The sequence below is a fragment of the Danio rerio genome, chromosome 4 (genome assembly GCF_052040795.2).
Source record: "Danio rerio strain M-AB ecotype USA chromosome 4, GRCz13ab, whole genome shotgun sequence".
NCBI lineage: Eukaryota > Metazoa > Chordata > Actinopteri > Cypriniformes > Danionidae > Danio > Danio rerio.
The window spans coordinates 47,492,497-47,514,132 of NC_141024.2; the positions used below are offsets into that span (position 1 = coordinate 47,492,497).

General features: G+C 39.4%; 2 protein-coding genes across 4 annotated transcripts in view; both read left to right on the top strand.

The window, feature by feature from the left end:
- Positions 1-21,636, top strand: part of LOC137491165 (uncharacterized) — a 514,718-nt gene that overhangs the window by 131,761 nt on the left and 361,321 nt on the right. The gene's annotated exons all lie outside the window — the stretch shown is intronic.
- Positions 790-10,960, top strand: LOC137491111 (uncharacterized). Of its 3 annotated transcripts, XR_015942622.1 has the most exons (4): positions 790-840; positions 1,401-1,540; positions 5,999-7,913; positions 8,828-10,960. XR_015942622.1 is itself a non-coding variant. In XM_087249271.2 (3 exons), the coding sequence occupies exon 3, from the start codon at positions 6,166-6,168 to the stop codon at positions 7,138-7,140; it is 975 nt and encodes a 324-aa protein (XP_087105397.1). In that variant the 5' UTR covers positions 790-840; positions 1,398-1,540; positions 5,999-6,165; the 3' UTR covers positions 7,141-10,960. The 3 variants fall into 3 exon arrangements, 2 of the variants coding, with proteins under 2 accessions (XP_087105397.1, XP_087105398.1); XM_087249271.2 differs by having other exon boundaries at positions 1,398-1,540; positions 5,999-10,960; XM_087249272.2 differs by having other exon boundaries at positions 5,999-10,960.

Consider the following 21,636-nt stretch of genomic DNA (forward strand, 5'->3'; position numbering starts at 1 on the left):
GAAGTACCACAGAGGAAGTACCCAGTCAATATTCGGGAGAGAGCTCCCTCTGGTGGGCGAATGAATGGTAATCTGCCATATTCGTTACATTCTGTCTAATGGTATTATTTGTATTTGTATGTGATTTTAGATATTTTTTCTTATGACTATGTAAATTATTGCTCTTTTTAGAGATCTGTCTGACTTTGTTATGATGTGCTTGAATTGTCAGTTTAAGCATTAATAGAAAAAAAAGTTATTCTACTGGAGAAAGGTTTGTTTTAAAGCTTTTACACAGATATATAAAGCGATTGATTAAAGTTTCAGGTTTTTCATCCAATACTAAATGATGTACCTGCTGTTTAAAATATTATTTTTAACTTTTATACAACATAATACTATTTTACTCAAAGTAAAGAGGACTATTGAACAATGTGCGTGTATTAAGTGTCTTAATGAAGGTTTAATTGATTAAATAACATAATTTCACTTCATTCTAAGTATACATCACTATATATAAGAAATGGAGTACTAGTTTTAATCAGCTCATTTGTGGCTGTTGTTTCTTGCTCAGACTTACTGGATTTATTTTTGTTAATTACTTTCATATAAAGAAACTGTTGAAGAGAAGTTATTTTGTTTCTGTTCATAGTTTTATTTATTTTAAACAGGACATTTATTGCTTTGTTAATTTTTAACAGGATAAAGTGTCCAAACGCAGAGAAAAACTATATATAATAAGTCATGACTCATGACTAAGAGTAAGTGGCAAAAAGGGTTAAAAAAAGGACTTTTATTTTGGCGTGACTTGTGACGTCATAAGCCTGCGCCGCTCCCGCGCTGTGATTCAACTGGAGAAAGGTTTGTTTTAAAGCGTTTACTCTTATATAAAGCGATTGATTAAAGTTTCAGTTTTTTCATTCAGTGCTAAATTATGTACCTGTTGACAAAATAATATTTTAACCCTTATACAACGTAGTTCTATTTACTCTAACTCACAGTAATGAGGTCTATTTTTTGAGGATAGGATAAGCTTTTTGTTCCCGAGAGGAAATTTGTCTTGTGCAAAAAAGTGCTATAAGCAGACAATAAGATAAATAAAACAAACAAAACAATTAAGTACATACTTAAATAAAGTAATTGTGTGTAATAAGTGTTTTAATGAAAGTTTAATTGATTGAATAGCGTAATGTCATTCCATTATAAATATACATCACTATATAAAAGAAATGGAGTACTAGTTTTAATCAGCTGATCAGAGGCTATTGTTTCATGATCAGACTTATCTGATTTTTTTTTGTTAATTACTCCTATATAAAGAAACCATTGAAGCAAGTATTGAAGAGAAGTTATTTTGTTTCTGTTCATTGTTTTATTCATTTTAAACAGAACATTTTTAATGCTTTGTTAATTTTAAGCAGGATAAAGTGTCCAAACACAGAGAAAAACTCCTGCTGAAGCGACTGATCTCCACACTGTTAAAGATGGTGTTTATTAAAGAGGAGAGTGAAGATTGAAGAAACATTCACAGTCAAACAGGAAGATCTGCAGGAACAAACAGGTTGATTTTCATTCTCAAAGACCAACTCAGTCATTTGATCCTCATTCATTTATTTTAATAATAAGAATACTAAATTAAATCCATCTTGCAGCCCTGAGTGTGCTGCCCAGTTCCCCTAAATGCACATAAACACTCACTGAAAGACAGGAATGAGTTTCTTTTGTTACTTGTTCTCAGGTCTTTTGTCATTATTTTATGTATTATTAGTCTCCTATTTTCTCTACCTTTTTAAGTTTGTTGCTTTTCTTGTTCTCCTACTGTTTGTAAGGTGTCCTTGAGCACTAAAAACGTCCTTGGGCACTAATGTCCTTTTAAAATTATTATTGAACAATCCTTATATTTGCGTGTCACACTCACTATACAAATTTATCAGGACTTACTGAAAATGGAAAAGATTGCTGTGCTCTATCATTGATAGGGAAAAGGAGACTCTTTGCTAGATTGACTTTGTCTCCAGAAACATTTCCAAATTCTGAAATTATTGTAAGAGCTTTTGAAATACATGTATCTGGATATAGCAGGAGCTTATGTTCTTGTTCCTCTCTGAAAATTCCTTGCAATTCCTTCCTTAACAAGGTTGCAAGAAGTTTGATGGCAATGTCAAAGAACAGAGGGCAGCCCTGTCTCGTTCTTCTAGAGAGTGGAAAGCCTTTAGAAATTATATCATTTGTTTGAATGGATGCTTGGGGCCTGGAATATAAAATTTTAACCAAGGAACAGAATCCAGGATCAAAACCAACTTTTGCACACACTTCTAGCTACTCCCACTCTTAACTAGCTGACCATGTGGGATCTCACATATAAAACAAAACCATTTGAACAGCTCTTGATGTTTCACTACGAAGCTACACCATTATTGACAAAATATACTTGAGAGCTAGAAATAACAACGAACGTGCTATAGTGGTAATTTAAAAGTTAACCGGAGAGTGACATTAACATTTGTTTTGTCTTTGACAGCCCAGTGTACTGTCGTGATTGCCTTCATTTCAATGGCTTTCTCCAAAATATCCTCTTTTTCGGAAAAGTAGTGGCATTTAATTACCAAGGCGCATGGCAGTTCCTTGTCGTCCACTGGTTTGCTGCGTATAGTGATTTGAGCGGGGAGACCTCTCCTCAAGATCTTTGCTTTGGTCTCAGCAGAGCCAGCTTCTTTTTTCAAAATACTAAACTCTTTTTCCAGCGTAGTAAGAGAGTCAGAGTATCCACCCAACACAGACTCCAGACCAGTCACTCGCTCTTTCGCTGCATCCACTCTGGTGTTAACCACTCTTCCACTTCCACTCTTGCTTTTTCTAAGATGGAGGCACGTGCACACGCTGCGGCTTCTCTCTTTCCCGACAAGACAGTGTTTTTGAGTTCTTTGTCATGTACGTCCTCGCTGCGTTTATCTGTGCTTAAGTGCACATATAGTCTTAAATTTTTGCTCGACATCAGCAGAACCAAACTTTACAAGTTAAACTCCGCAGACACGGAGGAGCTGCAAAATCTCTGTTTGCTCCAGAGGCCTACTCATCCTCCGACCCCCACCTCAACACCTCGCCCACAATGGAGGCAAGAGAAAGCAGAAGAGGGGCAAGCGTTGGGGGATCTGAACTAGGCTAGCGACTAACCCACACAAACCTGCTATTCCCTTCATCATTCTAGCGAACGTCAATTGCTAGACAACAAACTGGACTATAGCCGTCTACTTCGTTCATCTTAAAAGACTGTAAAGAACTGTTGTGCATTTGTGTTTACAGAAACTTGGCTCAGTGACTACGTTCTGGACATTGCGGTTCCAGTCGTGATACCATTGTAGTCTGCAAAAACTGCTTGCCACTGGTGAAGTTTATGGTTTTAAAATGCCAGCCGTTTTATCTACAGAGGGAATAAACAGCCATACTGCTTTTCTCTGTTTACATCCCTCCCAGCTCCAATGCCAACAACATGAGTGAGGCACTGAAAGACCTGTACCTGCACATCAGTGAGCAGCCTACAGCCCACCCAGATGCTTTTCTCATCCTGGCTGGGGACTTTAACCATGCAGACCAAAAAAGTGTGTTTCCAAAAATACACCAACACACAGACTTTCCAACACGGGCAATAACACACTGGGCTTTGTTTACACCAAACAGAGAGGAGCTTCCAGCTTGTGATGCAGCATATTAAGTCTGTCCTGCCCCCTCCTTGGACCCCTTTCAGTTTACATATCGGTCCTACCACTCGACTGATGACGCCATCTCCACTGCACTTCACTCAGCGCTCACACATCTGGACAAAACAGACTCCTACATCCGAATGCTGTTCATAGACTTCAGTTCAGCAATTAACACTATCATCCCCCAACAGCTCACTCAAAAACTGGTCCAGCTGTCAGAGTAACACCTCTCTGTGTAACTAGCTGCTGGATTTTCTCAGCGGAAGACCACAAGCAGTACTGGCCGACAGTAACACATCCAGCACCATCACTCTAAACAGTGGGGCCCCTCAGGGATGGTGAGCCCTATCCTCTTCACTTTTCTGATTCATGACTGTGCACCATCTCACAACTCCAATCTTTTCATGATGTTTGCGGATGACACAACTGTGGTAGGTCTCATCAACAAAAACGATTAAAAAAACTACAGAAGCAAGGTCAGCCGTCTGGCCGAGTGGTGCAGAGACAACAATCTCTTCTTAAATGTGGAAAAGACAAAGGAGATTGTTGTTGACTTCAAGAAAGTGCACACTCTGCATGCTCCAATGACCATTAACAGTGCGTCTGTGGAGCATGTGAGCAGCACTAAGTTCCTGGGTGTACAAATCACTGTGGATCTCTCCTGGCCAAAATATCACAGCAGCGTCTCTACTTCCTCCGCAAACTTAAAAGAGCAAGAGCACCAGCCCCAATCATGCAGACCTTCTACAGAAGCACAATTGAGAGCATCCTGACCAGCTGCATCACTGTGTGGTTTGGAGCCTGCAATGCATCCTGCAGGAAAACTCTTCAGCGCATAGTGAGAACAGCTGAGAAGATCATTGGTGTCCCTCTACCCTTCCTCCAGGACATTTACAGCACCCGTCTCACCCGAAAAGCCCTCTGCATAACAGCAGACCTCACTTACCCAATGCATAGCTTCTTCAGTCTGCTGCCATCAGGGTGGAGAATGCGAAGTCTCCAGGCCAGGACCAACAGACTGCAAGACAGCTTTATCCATCAGGCTGTCAGGAAGCTGAACCCTCTCCCAACTCTGCCACCACTCCCCTCTCCCTCCACATGCATTTTTGGACTCTGACACACATGAAAACACACACACATGCACACATTCATCTGCACTGGTCACTTTATGTAACATTGGTCTACCAGTTAGACACATCATACTACATTTACATATATTATGAAACTGTCACTTTATCATAATCATCATGTGCACAAGCGTTTTTGCACTATATACTGTTCTTTATCTGCACAACTCTGGTTTATAATTTTTTATTGCGTATGTATATTTTTAGACTACACTTTAAATATATTTTTAGACCACATTTTATGTACAATTGTATATATTGTAAATTTAGATTAAACATCGCAAGCGGGCTTGCACTGATTAAACTAATATCGCTGCTCATGAAAAGACCGGTATTGCTATTAACATGACGTATGCATATAATAAGGTACAGTATATGTCAAAATCTGTGCAGTATCAGACAGCACCCATGAGAACAGCACAGCAAGCGTTAACAGATTCAGTTGTGTCAAGCAGTGCGTGAAGGGCTGGTGAGTGGTCTGTGTATCTTTTGGTCCCTCATTTATAGTATTTATGGTATTTTTTGTGATAATGGGATTTCGTTGAGACATATTTTCCTCATGCATGCATATATTTTTTTGCTTGTTAGTTTGATTAGTGTTGATTTCAAATGCAATAAATCTGTTTGTATAAAACTTGTGGTAACGGTGCTTATAATTGGTGGGTGCGACAAAATTTTGGTTGATGCGCCTACATTTTTTAAATTAGGAGCACTGGTGCTACCAAGCAAAAAGGTTAATTTTGAGCCCTGGTCTACTTTACAAATTTTAGAAAAACATTTTGTTTTAATTATGAATAAATACAAATAAAAACAGGTCATTTACAGCTTTCAAATCTTTCTTATCAATATGAACAAAATTACTTTTATGATCAATTATGTAAGAAACTCTGAAAACTGGACTGACAGATTCAATTTACTATAACTTCTATGTTAAGCGGCGTTGACACATTTTACATTGTAAAAGAACTAAATAAACATTAATTGAATTAAATCTGTTTAAATGTGTACACATTAATGGACAGAACAAAATATGACCTGATAAATTTTACATTTAATGTGCATCAAAATTACAGTGTGTGTAGCCAATGTTTCCAGTGTCTTTTCAATTTTCAGCTTTTGATGAAGATTTTCATGCAGAGTTTTATAGACTTAATGAAAACGAATGTTTTTTTTATTTTTTATATTTTTCAGACCTAATTGAACAGAATGAGGGGAGTAAAGAGGAGGAACATCATGTCAAAAGTGAGGAAAAAACTAATTTACAGACTGATGGTATTTTGAAAAGGAGAGACAAGAATTGTTTCACCTGCACTGAGTGTGGAAAGAGTTTGGCAAAAAAAAGCAAACTTAAGATTCACATGAGGATCCACACTGGAGAGAAACCATTCACATGCACTCAGTGTGGGAAGAGTTTCAGCCAATCATCACACCTTAAACATCACATGAGAATCCACACTGGAGAGAAACCATTCACATGCACTCAGTGTGGTAAGAGTTTCAGCCTATCATCAAACCGTAATAAACACATGAGGATCCACACTGGAGAGAAACCATTCACGTGCGCTCAGTGTGGGAAGAGTTTCAGCCAATCGTCACACCTTAATCTACACATGATGATACACACTGGAGAGAAACCATTCACATGCACTCAGTGTGGGAAGAGTTTCAGCCTATTATCATCCCTTAATCTACACATGATGATCCACACTGGAGAGAAACCATTCACATGCACTCAGTGTGGTAAGAGTTTCAGCCTATCATCAAACCGTAATAAACACATGAGGATCCACACTGGAGAGAAACCATTCACATGCACTCAGTGTGGGAAGAGTTTCAGCCAATCATCACACCTTAATCTACACATGATGAACCACACTGGAGAGAAACCATTCACATGCACTCAGTGTGGGAAGAGTTTCAGCCAATCATCGAACCTTAATCTACACATGAGGATCCACACTGGAGAGAAACCATTCACATGCACTCAGTGTGGGAAGAGTTTCAGCCTATTATCATCCCTTAATATACACATGATGATCCACACTGGAGAGAAACCTTTCACATGCACTCAGTGTGGGAAGAGTTTCAGCCAATCATCACACCTTATTAAACACATGAGGATCCACACTGGAGAGAAACCATTCATGTGCACTCAGTGTGGGAAGAGTTTCAGCCAATCATCATACCTTAATAAACACATGAAGATCCACACTGGAGAGAAACCATTCACATGCATTCAGTGTGGGAAGAGTTTCAGCCAGTCATCATCCTGTAATCTACACTTGAGGATCCACACTGGAGAGAAATCAAACAACAGAATTTCGCATGCTTAAACTCTAGTATGACCGCAGCTTCGGTGTGGGATGAGTTTCAGCAACTCCTCAGACCTTAATAAACACATGAAGACTCACACTGGAGAGAAACCATTTACATGCACTCAGTGTGAAAAGAGTTTCAACCGATCAGCAAACCTTAATGAACACATGAAGATCCACACTGGTGTGAAAGAGTATATGTGCTTGAGTGTGAGAAGACTTTTCTTACAGCTCCAAATTTGAAACTGCACCAGACGATTCACACTGTTACAAGAAGTGTTATTGGTTAACACATCTGAAAACAGAAGAGGATTCACACTGGAGAGAAACCGTACAGATCTGATCAGTGTCCACAGAGTTTCGCTCAATCGCCGCAGCTTAAGAAACACATGGACAAGAAGTTGCACACATGATATGAATGCAGCACAACATTTTTCATATGCACAAGATTTTTCATGTCTGAATAATGTTTAAAAAGGCTGAGGAACGGTATACTCTTTTCTAACACTCCTACACTGGGGTTGTTGGTGGGGTTGTAAATGTGTCACGTTTCTCCCTCTCTCCACACTCTCCAGTGTATTCATGTAGCTAGTGTTGTTTTGGATGATGTTCTCTGTCTGACTCCCTGAATGAGAAACAAATCACTGGGAAGACGCCGCACATCAAATAAGGTGGAGCTCCAGGACGGTTAGTTTGCAGTATAGCAGGGCATCAAGTTTAGAAAGCCCATTCAATTGTCCTGTGTTGCATCTTTTATTAGTAAAGGATCTTTATTTGTCGCCCGAGATCATGTGCGGTGTCCACAACAAAGGGAGCTGAGTGATGTCGCTCTACATAGACGCGGGCTGTAGGTGATTTTCCTCTAGTTCAGCGGTTTCAGGTACTTTACACTTCGACAACAAACAAGGAAAACAAAACGTTAGCATACCGGCATCGTTGATGGGTGACTGCTAAGGCGATGGGGTACAGCTGTTGACATTATCCATGCCACTCGCTTTGAATGAACTGTTAGTGCGCACATACATTCCTTGTATAGAGGCCGCTGGACACACAGACACACCCACACATACACCCACACATACACAAACACACACACACACTTCACACGCACACACATACATTGAACGAACTGTTTAACATTCAGATTCCAGTTGATGCTTCCAGTAACGTTATGTTGGTTAATTGAGAAAACACTGGACTCTGATGCGACTGAACTGTGTTTCCGTGGGTTGATTTTGTATGTGGTTTACCTTTGAATGGCCAGAGAGCCAATGATTGTGAGGGGTGTAATTTCCATGGGGTTTGTTCTTGTATATGGATGAAATGCTCAGTGCTGTCTTTCACTTAGTAAATACTGATTACGGTTGTGATTGCAGTGGATAAATTCTTCTGTGAGTGTGGTATAAATTCATCATGATGTTTTCATAAAGATGTTTATTTTCAATTGTGCTTTTAAACAATCTATTGGTAGTGATATTTCAGTGATAGAAAAATAAATATTTCTATGCATACTCAATTGGTGAATTTGTGTAAAATTTTTGTGTATTTTTGTGTGTTATGTTTAGTATAGTTTGTAGTCGGTGGCTTATTGCTATCTGGGTTAAAGTTAAATTTGTAATATATTGACGGATTTATTCTGTCTGGCACCCGAACAAAAAGTTAAAAATTACCTACTTGGGGGTTTAAGAAAGGGCCACCGTTACAGAGTTTACTACGGTAGGGATGGTATAAAGTTTAACCCAAAGAATGACCAGTCTGTCAGATGAAGAAGAGCCAGAGTCAAAGATTCAAATAAATAAATGAAGTTTACTGAAGATAGTTTGCAGTTTCATCAGCAGAAGCCAGCTCAACATTTGCAATGAGTTCCTAGGCCGCTCTGACTTACAGTACAACAATGCAGTAATTATACTCTACACAAGTCCAGAAAAGGTGGGATCCAGGTAAACAGTTCTCATTGGTTACAGCAAAAATAGACAATTCTAAATGCTCGTGTCAATGAAGTATTGTATCTAGCTCCAGATATGTATGGCCTTAATGCGTGCGTTAAGAAAGAATTGTATCTAACTCCAGATATGGATAGCGACATGGTTCCTGGGGGTTAGGTCGACCCTAAGTTATTAAGAGCTGATCTCCGACCTGTGAAAAGCTAAATCAGGGTCACAATAGACACAAGAGACCATCTGTGTTAAAATCTCAAGGATGGACCTTGTACGGTGAGGCAGTGGCGCAGCAGGTAGTGCTGTCGTCTCACAGCAAGAAGGTCGCTGGTTAGAACCTCGGCTCAGTTGGTGTTTCTGTGTGGAGTTTGCATGTTCTCCCTGCCTTTGCGTGGGTTTCCTCTGGGTGTTCTGGTTTCTCCCACAGTCCAAAGACATGTGGTTACAGGTAGGCTAAATTGACTATAGTGTATGAGTGTGGGTGTGGATGTGAGTGTGGATGTTTCCCACAGATGGGTTGCGGCTGGAAGGGCATCCGCTGCGTAAAAACTTGCTGGATAAGTTGGCGGTTAATTCCACTGAGGCAAGGGACTAAGCCGACAAGTAAATGAATTAATGTTTCTTGTACGTTCAGCTGTGTTATGAAACTGGTTCCATCAACAGTCTGCTACAATATCCTTACTACACACAGTGTCTATCTCCATACAAAAGGAATTACTTTAATAAGACTTACAATCAAAACAGATTAATCAAACAGGTAAATTATTGTAGACAATATCAGGACAACTAGAACAGGTGTTTTTTTTTTCTCCTCTGCATCGATACTTTGTTCAGAGGGACAGAGAGAGAGAGAGATCTCCATGGCCTATGACCTGTTTTTTGTGTCTCCTGAATACAAAATTAAAATAGACAGGGAAACAAGGACACTGAACATTCTTACATTCAGTGTGAACGTATATATTAGTTAAATCAATAAGTTCTATAATTAATAATTAAATTGAATAAAATTAATTAAATAATTATATTTAATAAAAAGTGATGAGAAACAGGATGTTGAGAAAAAGGATTAACGTTGATTTGTTGAGATGAATTTGAAGGTAGAACTCTAACTCCTTCAGTCCCCTGTTTTTGACCGAAGCGAATTAATCCGCTCCAGGTCAACCAGTGAGGTCACTAAAGAAAGTGGAAGTAATGACTCGTGCTCCCTACTTAGGTTACAGAGTTTCTTTGACCTTTCTTGGACATGCTGGAACCTAAAAATTCCAGTCCCCAAGCTAAGGGCTCTTCCACCTTCTACTCACAATGGGCCTTATCCTTGTATTCATCAAGCTATTCGGTTTTGAAGACAGTTCGTCAGTATCAGTAGACGTTTCTCATCCTCAGTAGTATTGACGGTCCTGCAAGCAGAAGTGGAAATATACGAAAAAACTAAACAGCGGACCAAAGTCCAGAATATGAACACAAATGCGCAAGCCCTAATAGTCATCCAGAAGTAAACAACACATACTTTCATCGATACATCCTCTGATGCATTTACAACTTACTCCAAATCTAAATCCTAACATCCAGGGTAATTCTAAGACTCAAGAGTTCCTCTGATCAGACACAAAAGGTCATCCACTCAACCTAAGCCACACAGGATTCAAATTGAATAGTCCCACATGAAATTATCTATGTTGACGAGGCTGGCTTCAACTTGGTGAAATTGCGTCTTAGGAGAAACATAATAGGCCAAAGGGCCACCATTACCAGGCCGAGCCAGAGAAGAATAAGTCAGGCAAATGCAGAAGACAAGGCAGAATTGAAAATTACTTAGTTTTTTTTAATGTAATTGCGGTGCTTTTTCTGTTTGTATATCTTGCAGTAATATTCTTTTGCATATAAAGTCTGTACTGCAGCAATTCTGTGTCTGTATTTTTTTTTTTTTTTACATACAGTAAACTGTAAATTTTTTTAAAGCTACTCTGGGATGGTCGTTAATTTTTTGTATTGAATTTCTGCAGCATAAGAAACAAAATGCATGAATTTACTGTACTAAACCCATAACACAAACATTTAGAGAGGCTTCAAATATAAGGGCAGAGCTGAATAGCTAAAATAGTGCTGTTTCTGTAATGTCAGCTGATGATCGTGTTTTTATTTTCAATGTGTTCTGATTGACTAAATGTTTCTGTTGCAAGAGAACATTCGAGGTTACTAAAGTAACCCTTCGTTTCCCGAGGAGGGGAAGGGAAGCACTATAAGTGGATTTGATGTTCTAAATTCACGTATGGGAGGATTCAGTTCAGAAGCTGCTCGTCTGAAAGAGTATTGAACGGGCCAATGAAAGCAATGAATTGGCAGCGCAAGCTTGCGCAGGTGTGCTGCATCGCCAATTAACTGAGCATATAAGCACACCTGGCGCCAGCAAACGCTATCCGCAGGCACCTGTACCCAAAAACGCGGGCTGACCAGCAGGCAGACCTAACGTAGTGGGCCAGCGAGTGACTCCTCCACTGAGTCAGTGCTGGGGGCCTCAGAGGAATCTGCAGGGCTCACCGAATGGAGAACTTTACTGTCAGACAGGAGGGTGCACATCTCTCCGTGTTAGGGAAAAAAGGCACCGCAAGCGTGCTACAACACCCACCGAGTTGTTTCCTCAATCACCAAAGGTCCCTAAAACCCTTGAGGTAACCACGCGAAAATGCCTCCAGGTCCCCGAGCCTCTTAATGGAGGCCAACGCGACCAGCAGAGTCTTCAGGTACAGAAATCTTAAGGATACTGAGTCGAGCTGCTCGAAGGGATCAAATCGCAAGCTCGTGAGAACGAGGGCGAGATCCCAAGAGGGCAGGAGAGGGGGGGCGAGTTGGATTAATTCGCCTGGCGCCTCTAAGAAACCGGATGATGAGGTTATGCTTTCCCACGGTGCCGCCAGCCACTGCATCATGGTGAGCGGAGATGGCGGTTACGTAAACCTTGAGAGTGGAGGGCGACAGCCTGCTATCCAGCTTCTCTTGAAGGAAAGAGAGCACAACACTGATCTGGCAAGATCGGGGGTCTTCTCTGCGAGAGACACACCATTCAGTGAATAGACTCCACTTCAGGGCGTAGGCGCGCCTCGTGGAGGGGGCTCTAGCCTGAGTGATGGTAACGACCACCGCGGGCGGCAGGTTACCTAAGTCTTCCTCGCGTCTATGGACCACACATAGAGGTTCCAGAGATCGGGGCGAGGGTGCTAGACGGTGCCTTGTCCCTGAGAAAGTAGGTCCTCTCTCAAAAGGATCTGCCATGGGAGGGTCGTCGCGAGGAGGGAGAGCTCCTCTCCAGGTCCGGTTGGGCCAGAGGGGCGCAACTAACAGAACCTGTTCCTCGTCCTCTCTGACCTTGCACAGTTACTGCACGATCAGGCTCACTGGGGGAAACGTATACAGAGGCCAGTTGTGGGCCAGTGTATCCGTGCCGAGAGAGCCCTCGGTCAGGGAATAAAACAACTGGCAATGAGCGTTCTCGGGGGAAGCAAACAGATCGATCTGGGCCTCCCCGAATCGTGCCCATATCAGCTGGACAGACTCGGGGTGGAGTCTCCATTCTCCAGAGTGAATCTGCTGCTGTGAGAGCACATCGGCTGCACGGTTGAGCATACCTGGGATGTGAATGGCGCGCAGCGACTTCAGCCGCGGGTGACTCCAGAGGAGCAGACGGCGGGCGAGCAGAGACATGCGGCGAGAGCGCATACCCCCCATGCGGTTGATATACGCTGCCGCCGCCATACTGTCCGTCCTGACCAGCACGTGTTGCTGCTCCAGCACCAGAGAAAAACGGCGGAGAGCAGGGAACACTGCCAACAGCTCTAGGCGATTGATACGCCAATGCAGCTGGGCACCAACCCACAGGCCCGCAGCTGCATGCCCGCGACACACGGCTCCCCAGCCTGTGCTGGAAGCATCTGTTGAGACAACAACGTGACTGGACGCCTGTCCCAGAGGCACACCGGCCTGCAGGAATGAGGGGTCGTTCCAGGGGCTGAGGGTGTGGCGACACAGCGCAGTAACAGAGACTCATCATTAACCATTGAAAACAGAGCCGGATAACTCATCCATTTAAAGCTCATGTCATGGTCTGCATCATCTTTTCATCACTCAGCATTATTGACTTCTCTAATGTTTGATATTTTGCTTATACAATCAGTAATGATAATATAGCTGCAAGCAGCAATTAAGGGGCCAAGCACTTTTGACCAAAAGGTGGCGCTTTCTGGGAGTCCAAAGACATGCGTTATAAGTGAATAAGGTAAGCTAAATTGTCTGTTGTGTATATGTGTGGATGAGAGTGTATGGATGTTTCCCAGTACTGGGTTGCAGTTGGAGGAAAATGTGAACAAGTTAGTTTGCCTCAGCAACTGGCTGAAAGATGAGAAAGCTCAGTAGATTTGAAAAGTTATGTGCAAACAAAAAGACCAGTTTCAGTGCAACATGTTATAGTAGTTAGGCTTGCTTGGGCAACTGGATTAAAAAATGGAGGTAAAGGTAAAAGATTGTTCTTTTGGTTTGATTCAAAAGTTTATTGAAAATATTTTTTCCACACAAACACAACAGTTATTTTTTCCAACAGATGACTCAAACTGTGCGTGATAAAAATGTGGTAGGCCACTGTTATGATTTTACTACATTTATTGCTTACTGTTCAATTGAATACTGTAAATTGTACATCCTGGTTAAGAGGAATGCCAGAGGAAGCGGTGGGACATAGCAAAAACTAATATTACGGTGTGTAGAATGTTTCAGCTTGATTTAAATCACAATTGTTTGGCTGTTTTAATAAACAGACATAATATGAAAATTATGTATCTGTGTCCTATTTTTTATCTTTTGGTATGCATTTCAGAAAAAAAATGGTTACGATTCAGGTGTAGTTGCAAATAGTGAATAATCCTGATCAATCCACTGAAAATTCTGATTAAAAATTTTAATCATTTGACAGCCCTATGCAAGACGATTTTTTGGTATAATTTAAGTTTTTGATAGTAACTACATCAAATAAATGATGTATTTTGTGTCAATGTGTACATGTTATTATATGTATTGGTTCTTGAAGTAGGCTATTTTTACCTTTTGTGCTGTGAAGTGCAAAAAGAAAATAATAGTCGCTATGGCCTTGGCCTATTTTAGGTGGGCTTTAGTCCTCTATATTTCTACTTATCTGATTGCTCCTCGGGGCTCCTTGCCTCATATATAAAGCTTCCTCCAGCAAAAATGCAACTCTTTAAATGTCATGAACATTTAGCTATTTTTTTTTTTTTTTTTTTTTTAACATATTAAAAGAACACTGACAGAGATAAAAACACCATGTGTTGTTTTTTCAAAGAAAAAGTTCTTATATTATGCTTTAGATTGTAAAATATGTGAATTACCCTGTAGGTTTAAAAACAAATTAATGCCATTCAACTATAAAAGGGGTTGTTTATTTTATATATATATATATATATATATATATATATATATTATGAATATATGAATTTCCTAAGGGAAACTGGATTGGAAAAAAGAATATAGAGTAAACGAAAAATAGTACAAAAGGGAGTAGTAACACAACAAACAGGATGCCAGCTGCCGTTAAAACCTAAAGAAGAAGATGCGCAGACGCGGACGTCGACGCGTATATGTGGTGAGCCAATAGGAGGGCGCGATGGTGGCTTTGAACGATCCTGGTAAAGCTATAAGTGTTTGAAGTTGCGGTTGGCATTGGGAGTTTCGATCGTCGTTGGACTTGAGGAGAAGAAAGTACAACATCGGCAACATTAGGAGACCTTAGTGCGGTATGTTTTTATACTATAAGTCTTGTTTCGGTGGTGGCAAAATGTTGTGTAATGTATATTTGAAACAACAATGTTTGGGACCTTGTTGTGAATGTGTAATTAATGGATGTTGCCGTGTTCCTTGCTGTTCCTTCCTGTTTTACGAGATATGTGTAGCTAAGTGAAATTCTAAACCGCTGGTTTATCCAGCCGTTGTATAGGAGCAGCGTACAGTGTAAAATGGCATGTAGTTGTATAGTACAGAATTATTTGCAATGGTGCATGTTGTAGTTTAGCTGAAGAAGTCATTGCAAATGGCGACCTATAAGAATAACGTGCTGGCAATGGAGGGATATGGGCAAGATATGATGTGTGTTCGTATGTTCCACAGAGTAACGGCTGAGTCAAAGAGAAAGTGTTTGGAAGTAGGGGGTTGCGTACATGACGTGTCTGAAGTGCTACAAGGAAAATCGAGCAATGTGCGTTATTTTACGGCCTTGCTGCAGGAGGCCAACCACAACAGCAGAGTCGTTGAGTTTGACGTGCAAAAGCATAACAGTTTTCAGTGTGCTGCAAGAGACCGGTGAGTAGCTTTTAAAGGATCATTCAGTAAAACAGAAAATTGTAGTTAAGTTTTTATTTATTTATTTATTCATTATTGTTTAATTACTCTTAAGTGGTTCTAAATCTTTATTATAATTTTTTCTGTTAAAGAGAAAATAATATTTAAAATGTTAGAACCATATAGCCATTTACTTTCGTAGTTGGAGAATAAAGTGAATGGTTACTATCTGGTAAATGTTTATTTTTATTTATTTTTTTTTCATTTGCTTAAGTCAAATAGGTTTGTGCCAAGGGGATAAGTAACCGTTGACAATGTGTAGTTTTTCGTTTTTAAGGGCAATTGTTTTCAGGTTTGTTTTTTGTGGATTTATGTACAATTTTTTTTGTGTAATTTTTGCATTTAGTAAAAAAATTGCATGATTGTTTTAATTTTTATTGTTTTAGTGGTACATGCAAGTCTGTAAGAATAGAAAAGTCTGTGTGTAAACAACATTTGAAGTGCAGTAAAAAAGTGTTACAATATAGTTGTAATTGAAAAAGTGTTGTTCAATGGGTTTAAAAGAGATTAAATGTCATAATTTTAAAAGGAATATTTATAGTTTTGTAAAAAAAAAAAAAAAAAACTTGTGGCATAGAAAAGTTGAATATTTGTTACCATTAATCCATCTGTTATAATTATGTTTGGAGCTTCATCTGGATGGGGAAAAAGGAAAGGCAATGAACAATGTTTTTTTTTTTTTTTTTGTCTTTTTAAATGTTGCCAAGATTGTCACATGGTCATTTGTCGTTCTATATTAAAGTGCTAGGTCTTATCGAGGAAAGAGGGTACACAGTGCATTTTCAGTGATAACAATAACTGAAGATGTTGCGTTTTCTGCAGCTCACCAGTCAAGTTTTCTTTTGTGCACTGCAAATTTTAGATAGTAGATTTAACTACCTTGGAGTTAAAATTAACACTCCCTCAGAGTTTATATGGGAACCACTATAAGTGTTAAAAATAACACTTTTGAAAGTGTTAACATTGTCAACACCAAGAGAGTGTTAATTAACAAACTCTTATTGTGTAAAATATCTGTTAAATTTCCGAAAAAATACCAGCAGCTGTGGTTGCCAGAATCTTTCTGTGAAAAACATGGAAGTTTTATATAACTGTATAAATTTACAAAAATTAATCATATTTCATGATCTAATACATTGTTTATTTTACGAAATCATAGCTTAGTGCACAAAAATGTAAAGTCTTTAGATGCAATAATGTGTTCATGTGTGATTGCTAGTAGCAAACAGGGGGGTATTCCAGAAAGCTGGGTTAATTTACCATCTGCTAAAACCTAAACTCTCGGTTGATTTACCCAAAACCTGCTTACCGCGAGTATGTTGGTTCCAAAACAGGTGACAAGAGTTAGTTAAATCAACCTCCTGAAGATAACCGCGGGTTAATGGGCGTGCACGGCACACACCTGAAGGCATTTTCAGTAGATCGCCGAATTCACGAGTCACCTCAGAAAGTCACTGTGAGAAAAAAAGGGCAACGCACTTTACAGAGGCGAAGCTGGAAGTTTTAAACACTGAGATTACACATCTGCTTCAACGAAGGAAAGAAATATAGAATAAGAAATAGATAAGAAAATAAAAAATAAATAATAAGAAAATTTATTAGTTCATTAAATTACACATGCCACCCTCCATTTTATTGTAATGATAAATTAAACTACTCTTTAACATCCTTTTTGAGTATGTTGTGTAACCATTCATGCATTTATTTTTCTTGCCATTAATTTCTTAAGGCCACAATATGTGTATTGACTAATAAGGCTTATAGAAATTGTAATCTTTCTGGAGCTAGAACTCGGTCCAAAGTCATTAAACACAGAAACATTATCATAAAAGGAAATATTTAATTACTGGAACTCTTTATTTAACACTCTAGAATATTCTTTCTGACATGCAGCTAATAGAAAGAGGCCTGTCTAACTGCTGTGTCCTATAATAAAGGCTTTTCAGTGGTTGAGTTTTTGACTTAAACCACACTCTGTCACTGTTGTAAGTGATTGTTGTCAGATAGCTTTAGGTTCTTTTTATTTTGCCTGCAGACGAAGTTCCTTCTGCCTCAACTAACAAGCAGTGTAAGAATTTTCTGCACTTTTCCATATTTGAATATTACTCTTGGATCACAAAATCTTTTATCTACATATTTAAATTCTAAAGTAGCTGTATAAGGTCCATCTTCAAAGATAAAGTCACATGAGCCTCAACTTAAGGTGAGAAATGTATATGAAAAATATGTTACACATTGAAAGGTGTGTGTATAAAGCAGTGTACAAAATCATTCATTTTATTTCAGGAAATGAAGAAATGAACAGACCAAACTATTTGATTAAACATAGTTTTTTGACTAATTATATATTTTTAGCACTCTTCCATCTGTTTTGTCTGCTTGGGTCACTGAGATTTCCTCTGGGTCAGGCTGCAGATAGCGTGTCATCGTATAAGGCAGAAAAGGGTATCTTTTGTCCTCCAGCAAGTAACAATGTAGTGCCCAGTAATGATTCTATTTTATAATACAAATATAATAAAAATAAACATTGTGTTAAGCAACATTTGCTTTATAGTTTTTATTTTTTACTATATTTGTGTTATACACTTGAATCATTACTTCCTGAAAATCAGCCATTTAGCCTCAACATAGTGATGAGGTGGGGTGTGTGATGAGCTGCTAAGTGGAAGCAGTAATGAGTTTAATAGTTAAAACACCAAAAGATTAAGGATAGAAAATTAAGTTGTACCTGCACACTTATACTTTGGACAAATTTTATATTATCAGTGTCCTTTAGTGACTGATGAAGCTTTAAAATCGGCTGCAATTAATGCACACAATAGCATTTAGAAACCCTGAAAAAAATATTATATTAAAAAATGTAGGTGTGTGTGCGTTGTAAGAATCAGCTCTTTGGTTTAAATCATGTTTAAACTTTGGGGATTCGAATCAAAGATTCGAACATGATTCACATAGAATTATTTAAAGCTTACACTTAACTTTAGTATTTGTCCAGCAAATAGAACGTTTAGTGTAAAGCAATTCTGTATTATATTATTACGTGGCCAACAATAACAATATAAAAACAGTATCTAATTATTTAATGAGCAAGGTAGCAGTATCTGAAGCTGAGGCATTAACTTATAAAGCACACAACACACCAACACGGATCTTAAAACGAAACAAAAGTTTATTGCTACTCTATAACACAAAGTACTAATCTACGTAAAACAAACAAATGCACATACATACACACACGCACAAGCAGTTTGAGGAGAGTTTTGGCTGAGTGGATTTAACTTCTAGCCTTTGCTAAGTTCTTAGCATTGCAACCTGAGAGAAACCATAAAAGCAGAGAATTTTGCTATTCTTTACTACTTAAACATAATTCATACCAGATTCAGTAATGGGTAGAAACCTTGTTTGTGCTACTTGCGTTCTGATGTAATTTTCGTTTCCTCGACTGGTCCAAAGGGAAATCCCGGCAAAGCTGATTGGTCAGCGTAGCAACTTCAGTGACGTGATGGAATTCCCTTGTCGGTGAAGAGGGGTTTCCTTAGTCGGTTGCTAGGGATACGGATGTTGGACAAGGCGGCGTTCGAAGTCCTTCCTGGGTTCCTGTAGTTATGATGAGTTTCAGAGTTTGGATGTGGTGACCCGATGGCTTGTTGTTGAAGCGGTTGCACAAGCAGATCGGGGGTCGAGCCGGCAGCAAGTGAAGGTCGCGGTCTGCTCCGTGATGTAACGAGGCTTCCGGCGAGGCGATGTAACGGCCACAGCACGAGAAGAGCGACGTCCGGGCAGCGATGGCGGTGACGACTGGCAAAGATGACCGGCAAAAGACGACGATGAAATTCCTTTGTTCAAAGTTTTATAGGCTTTGGTAGAGGCTGGGTCTACACAATGCTTGTCCAATCAGATAAGGTGCGGGGTGGAGTCACACCCCAATTCTGCCCTCTAGGAGGCCGGGTTGACACCTGGTGTGGGTGCTGCTTTGATAGCATAGTGGTTAAAATAAAGTCTTATAACATCAACACTTTTCATAGTATGGTTTCTTCATATAAACCAATGCATTTGAAATGTTCCTAGCTTTCAATCAATACCAAACATGAAATATTTCACAAACATTCTGTAGATTTCATTTGTCACTGAGGGCTATTACTCAATAACTATCCATTACAGTTTTGTTAAACACATGGAACATGTACACACAAAAACCTACAGAAACATAAAGCAAACGTACATTACTCAAATAAACTGTTTTACTTAAATGTCCATTAATCTTTGGAAGCGTTTCTGATCGCTTCTGTGTCTGCCTGAGAATGTGTATTCCTTGCAGACGCCAAAGGGCACGTGAACCAGGTACTTCTCAAAAACCGGTTTGGTGGGTTTTATTGTAGAGCCTCTTATTGTTTTAAGGTGTAAAGTTAATTAACACGCAACTGTGATGTTGACTGGCTAGTTATCCTGTGGATTGCCTTTTGCTGGGTGCCTGTGGATTGCTTTGAAAATGAAATCAAAGCTCAGACATATAGGCACCAACCAATCTTTTAAGAAAAATATAGTCTGTGACTTGTTCGGTTCTGGAACGATCCGTTGACTCCCTACAGCGTGAATGTATATATAAGAACGACGTCCTACATCTTAAATTAAAGATATATTTTCCTACAAAAGACAAAGCTGCCACTTCTTATAATATTATACAGAAAAATGTGAGGGTGCAGAAGGAGAGAAAAAACACAAGATCTGTAAGTGAGATTCGAACTCGCTCCGTTGTGCTCTCCGTTGTTCTTTATCGACTACGCTATTCCCGTGCACTAATTCATGTGTGTAATGATACGCAGTAATGTATGACCAAGGAACTGTACAAAAGTGTAAAAAACAGTTCAGTGCCAGGCGTACTGTACAGGTGGTCATGCTGCCACATTGTACAGTTGCCTAAAATGCCCTGACGCGAATACAAAGAGCTGCACTGAATGTTTTTTATGGTAAGCGCAGACCTGCGGTTTGTCACATTTGATTTCAAAAAGGTTTGTTAAATACATTAACATTATGAATTTGGTTATGAAAAAAACTATGCACTTAACCCTCTCACAACGAAAAAAACTTGTATCTGTGTGTCCACATCCATAAATATTCTCATCAAAAGAGCACGCAATGCTCAGTAAACTCTCTGAAACAGACAAACTCTGGAACATAGCAACTTACTCTCTGAACATAACCTGCTCCGGAGCAGGTTATCTTCAGAGAGTAAGTTGCTATGGCTACTAAACATACCCAGAAGTTACCTCTGATTTTGGAACCAAAGTTGAGGTTATCCACCTACTTACTCTCAAACTTACCCGTGTATGTCACATAACCTGCTTTCTGGAACAGCCCCCAGAGGGGGAGAGCTACGTCAGTAACACCAACAATAATTTATTGACTGCATTTTATTTATTTATTTATCTAAATATTGGGAATTTATGAGTTCATTTAAATCAATAATGTCAACCGCAAAATTATATTGGGGTGGCCACAGGGGTGGCCAGAGTTTACCGAGGGGTGGCCGTGGCCACCCCTGGCCACCCCTTGGAGGCGCCCCTGTGTCCACTACGCTATTCCCGTGCTCTGTATCATCTGTGTAATGATACGCAGTAATGTATGACCAAGGAACTGTACAAAAGTGTAAAAAACAGTTCAGTGTCAGGCATACTGTACAGGTGGTCCTACTGCCACATTGTACAGTTGCCTAAAATGCCCTGACGCGAATACAAAGAGCTGCACTGAATGTTTTTTATGGTAAGCACAGACCCGCGGTTTGTCACATTTGATTTCAAAAAGGTTTGTTAAATACATTAACATTATGAATTTGGTTATGAAAAAAACTATGCACTTCTACTAACATCAGATTTTCTCAGTTCATCTTGGACTTGAACAGAGACGCTATTATCCTCCACAATGGTGACACAAAAACCGTTTTGCTGTTTTTCTTTCTTTTTTTTTCATTTTTAGATTTTACGGAAAAATACCAGCAGCTGTAGTCGCCAGTAATCTGCTGTTTTTAACATTCATAAATTCAGTTTACAGAATATTTCTGTTAAAAGCACATTCAACAGTCTGTATTTTTTATCGATCTCACACTGCAAATTTTAGATTTGGTAGATTTAACACTTAGACCTAACCTTAGAGTAAAAATTAACACTCCCTCAGTGTTTATATG

What these genes read in the sequence shown, in the direction of transcription:
- LOC137491111 (XM_087249271.2), top strand. Translation starts at nt 6,166, where the DNA reads ATGAGGATCCACACTGGAGAGAAACCATTCACATGCACTCAGTGTGGG.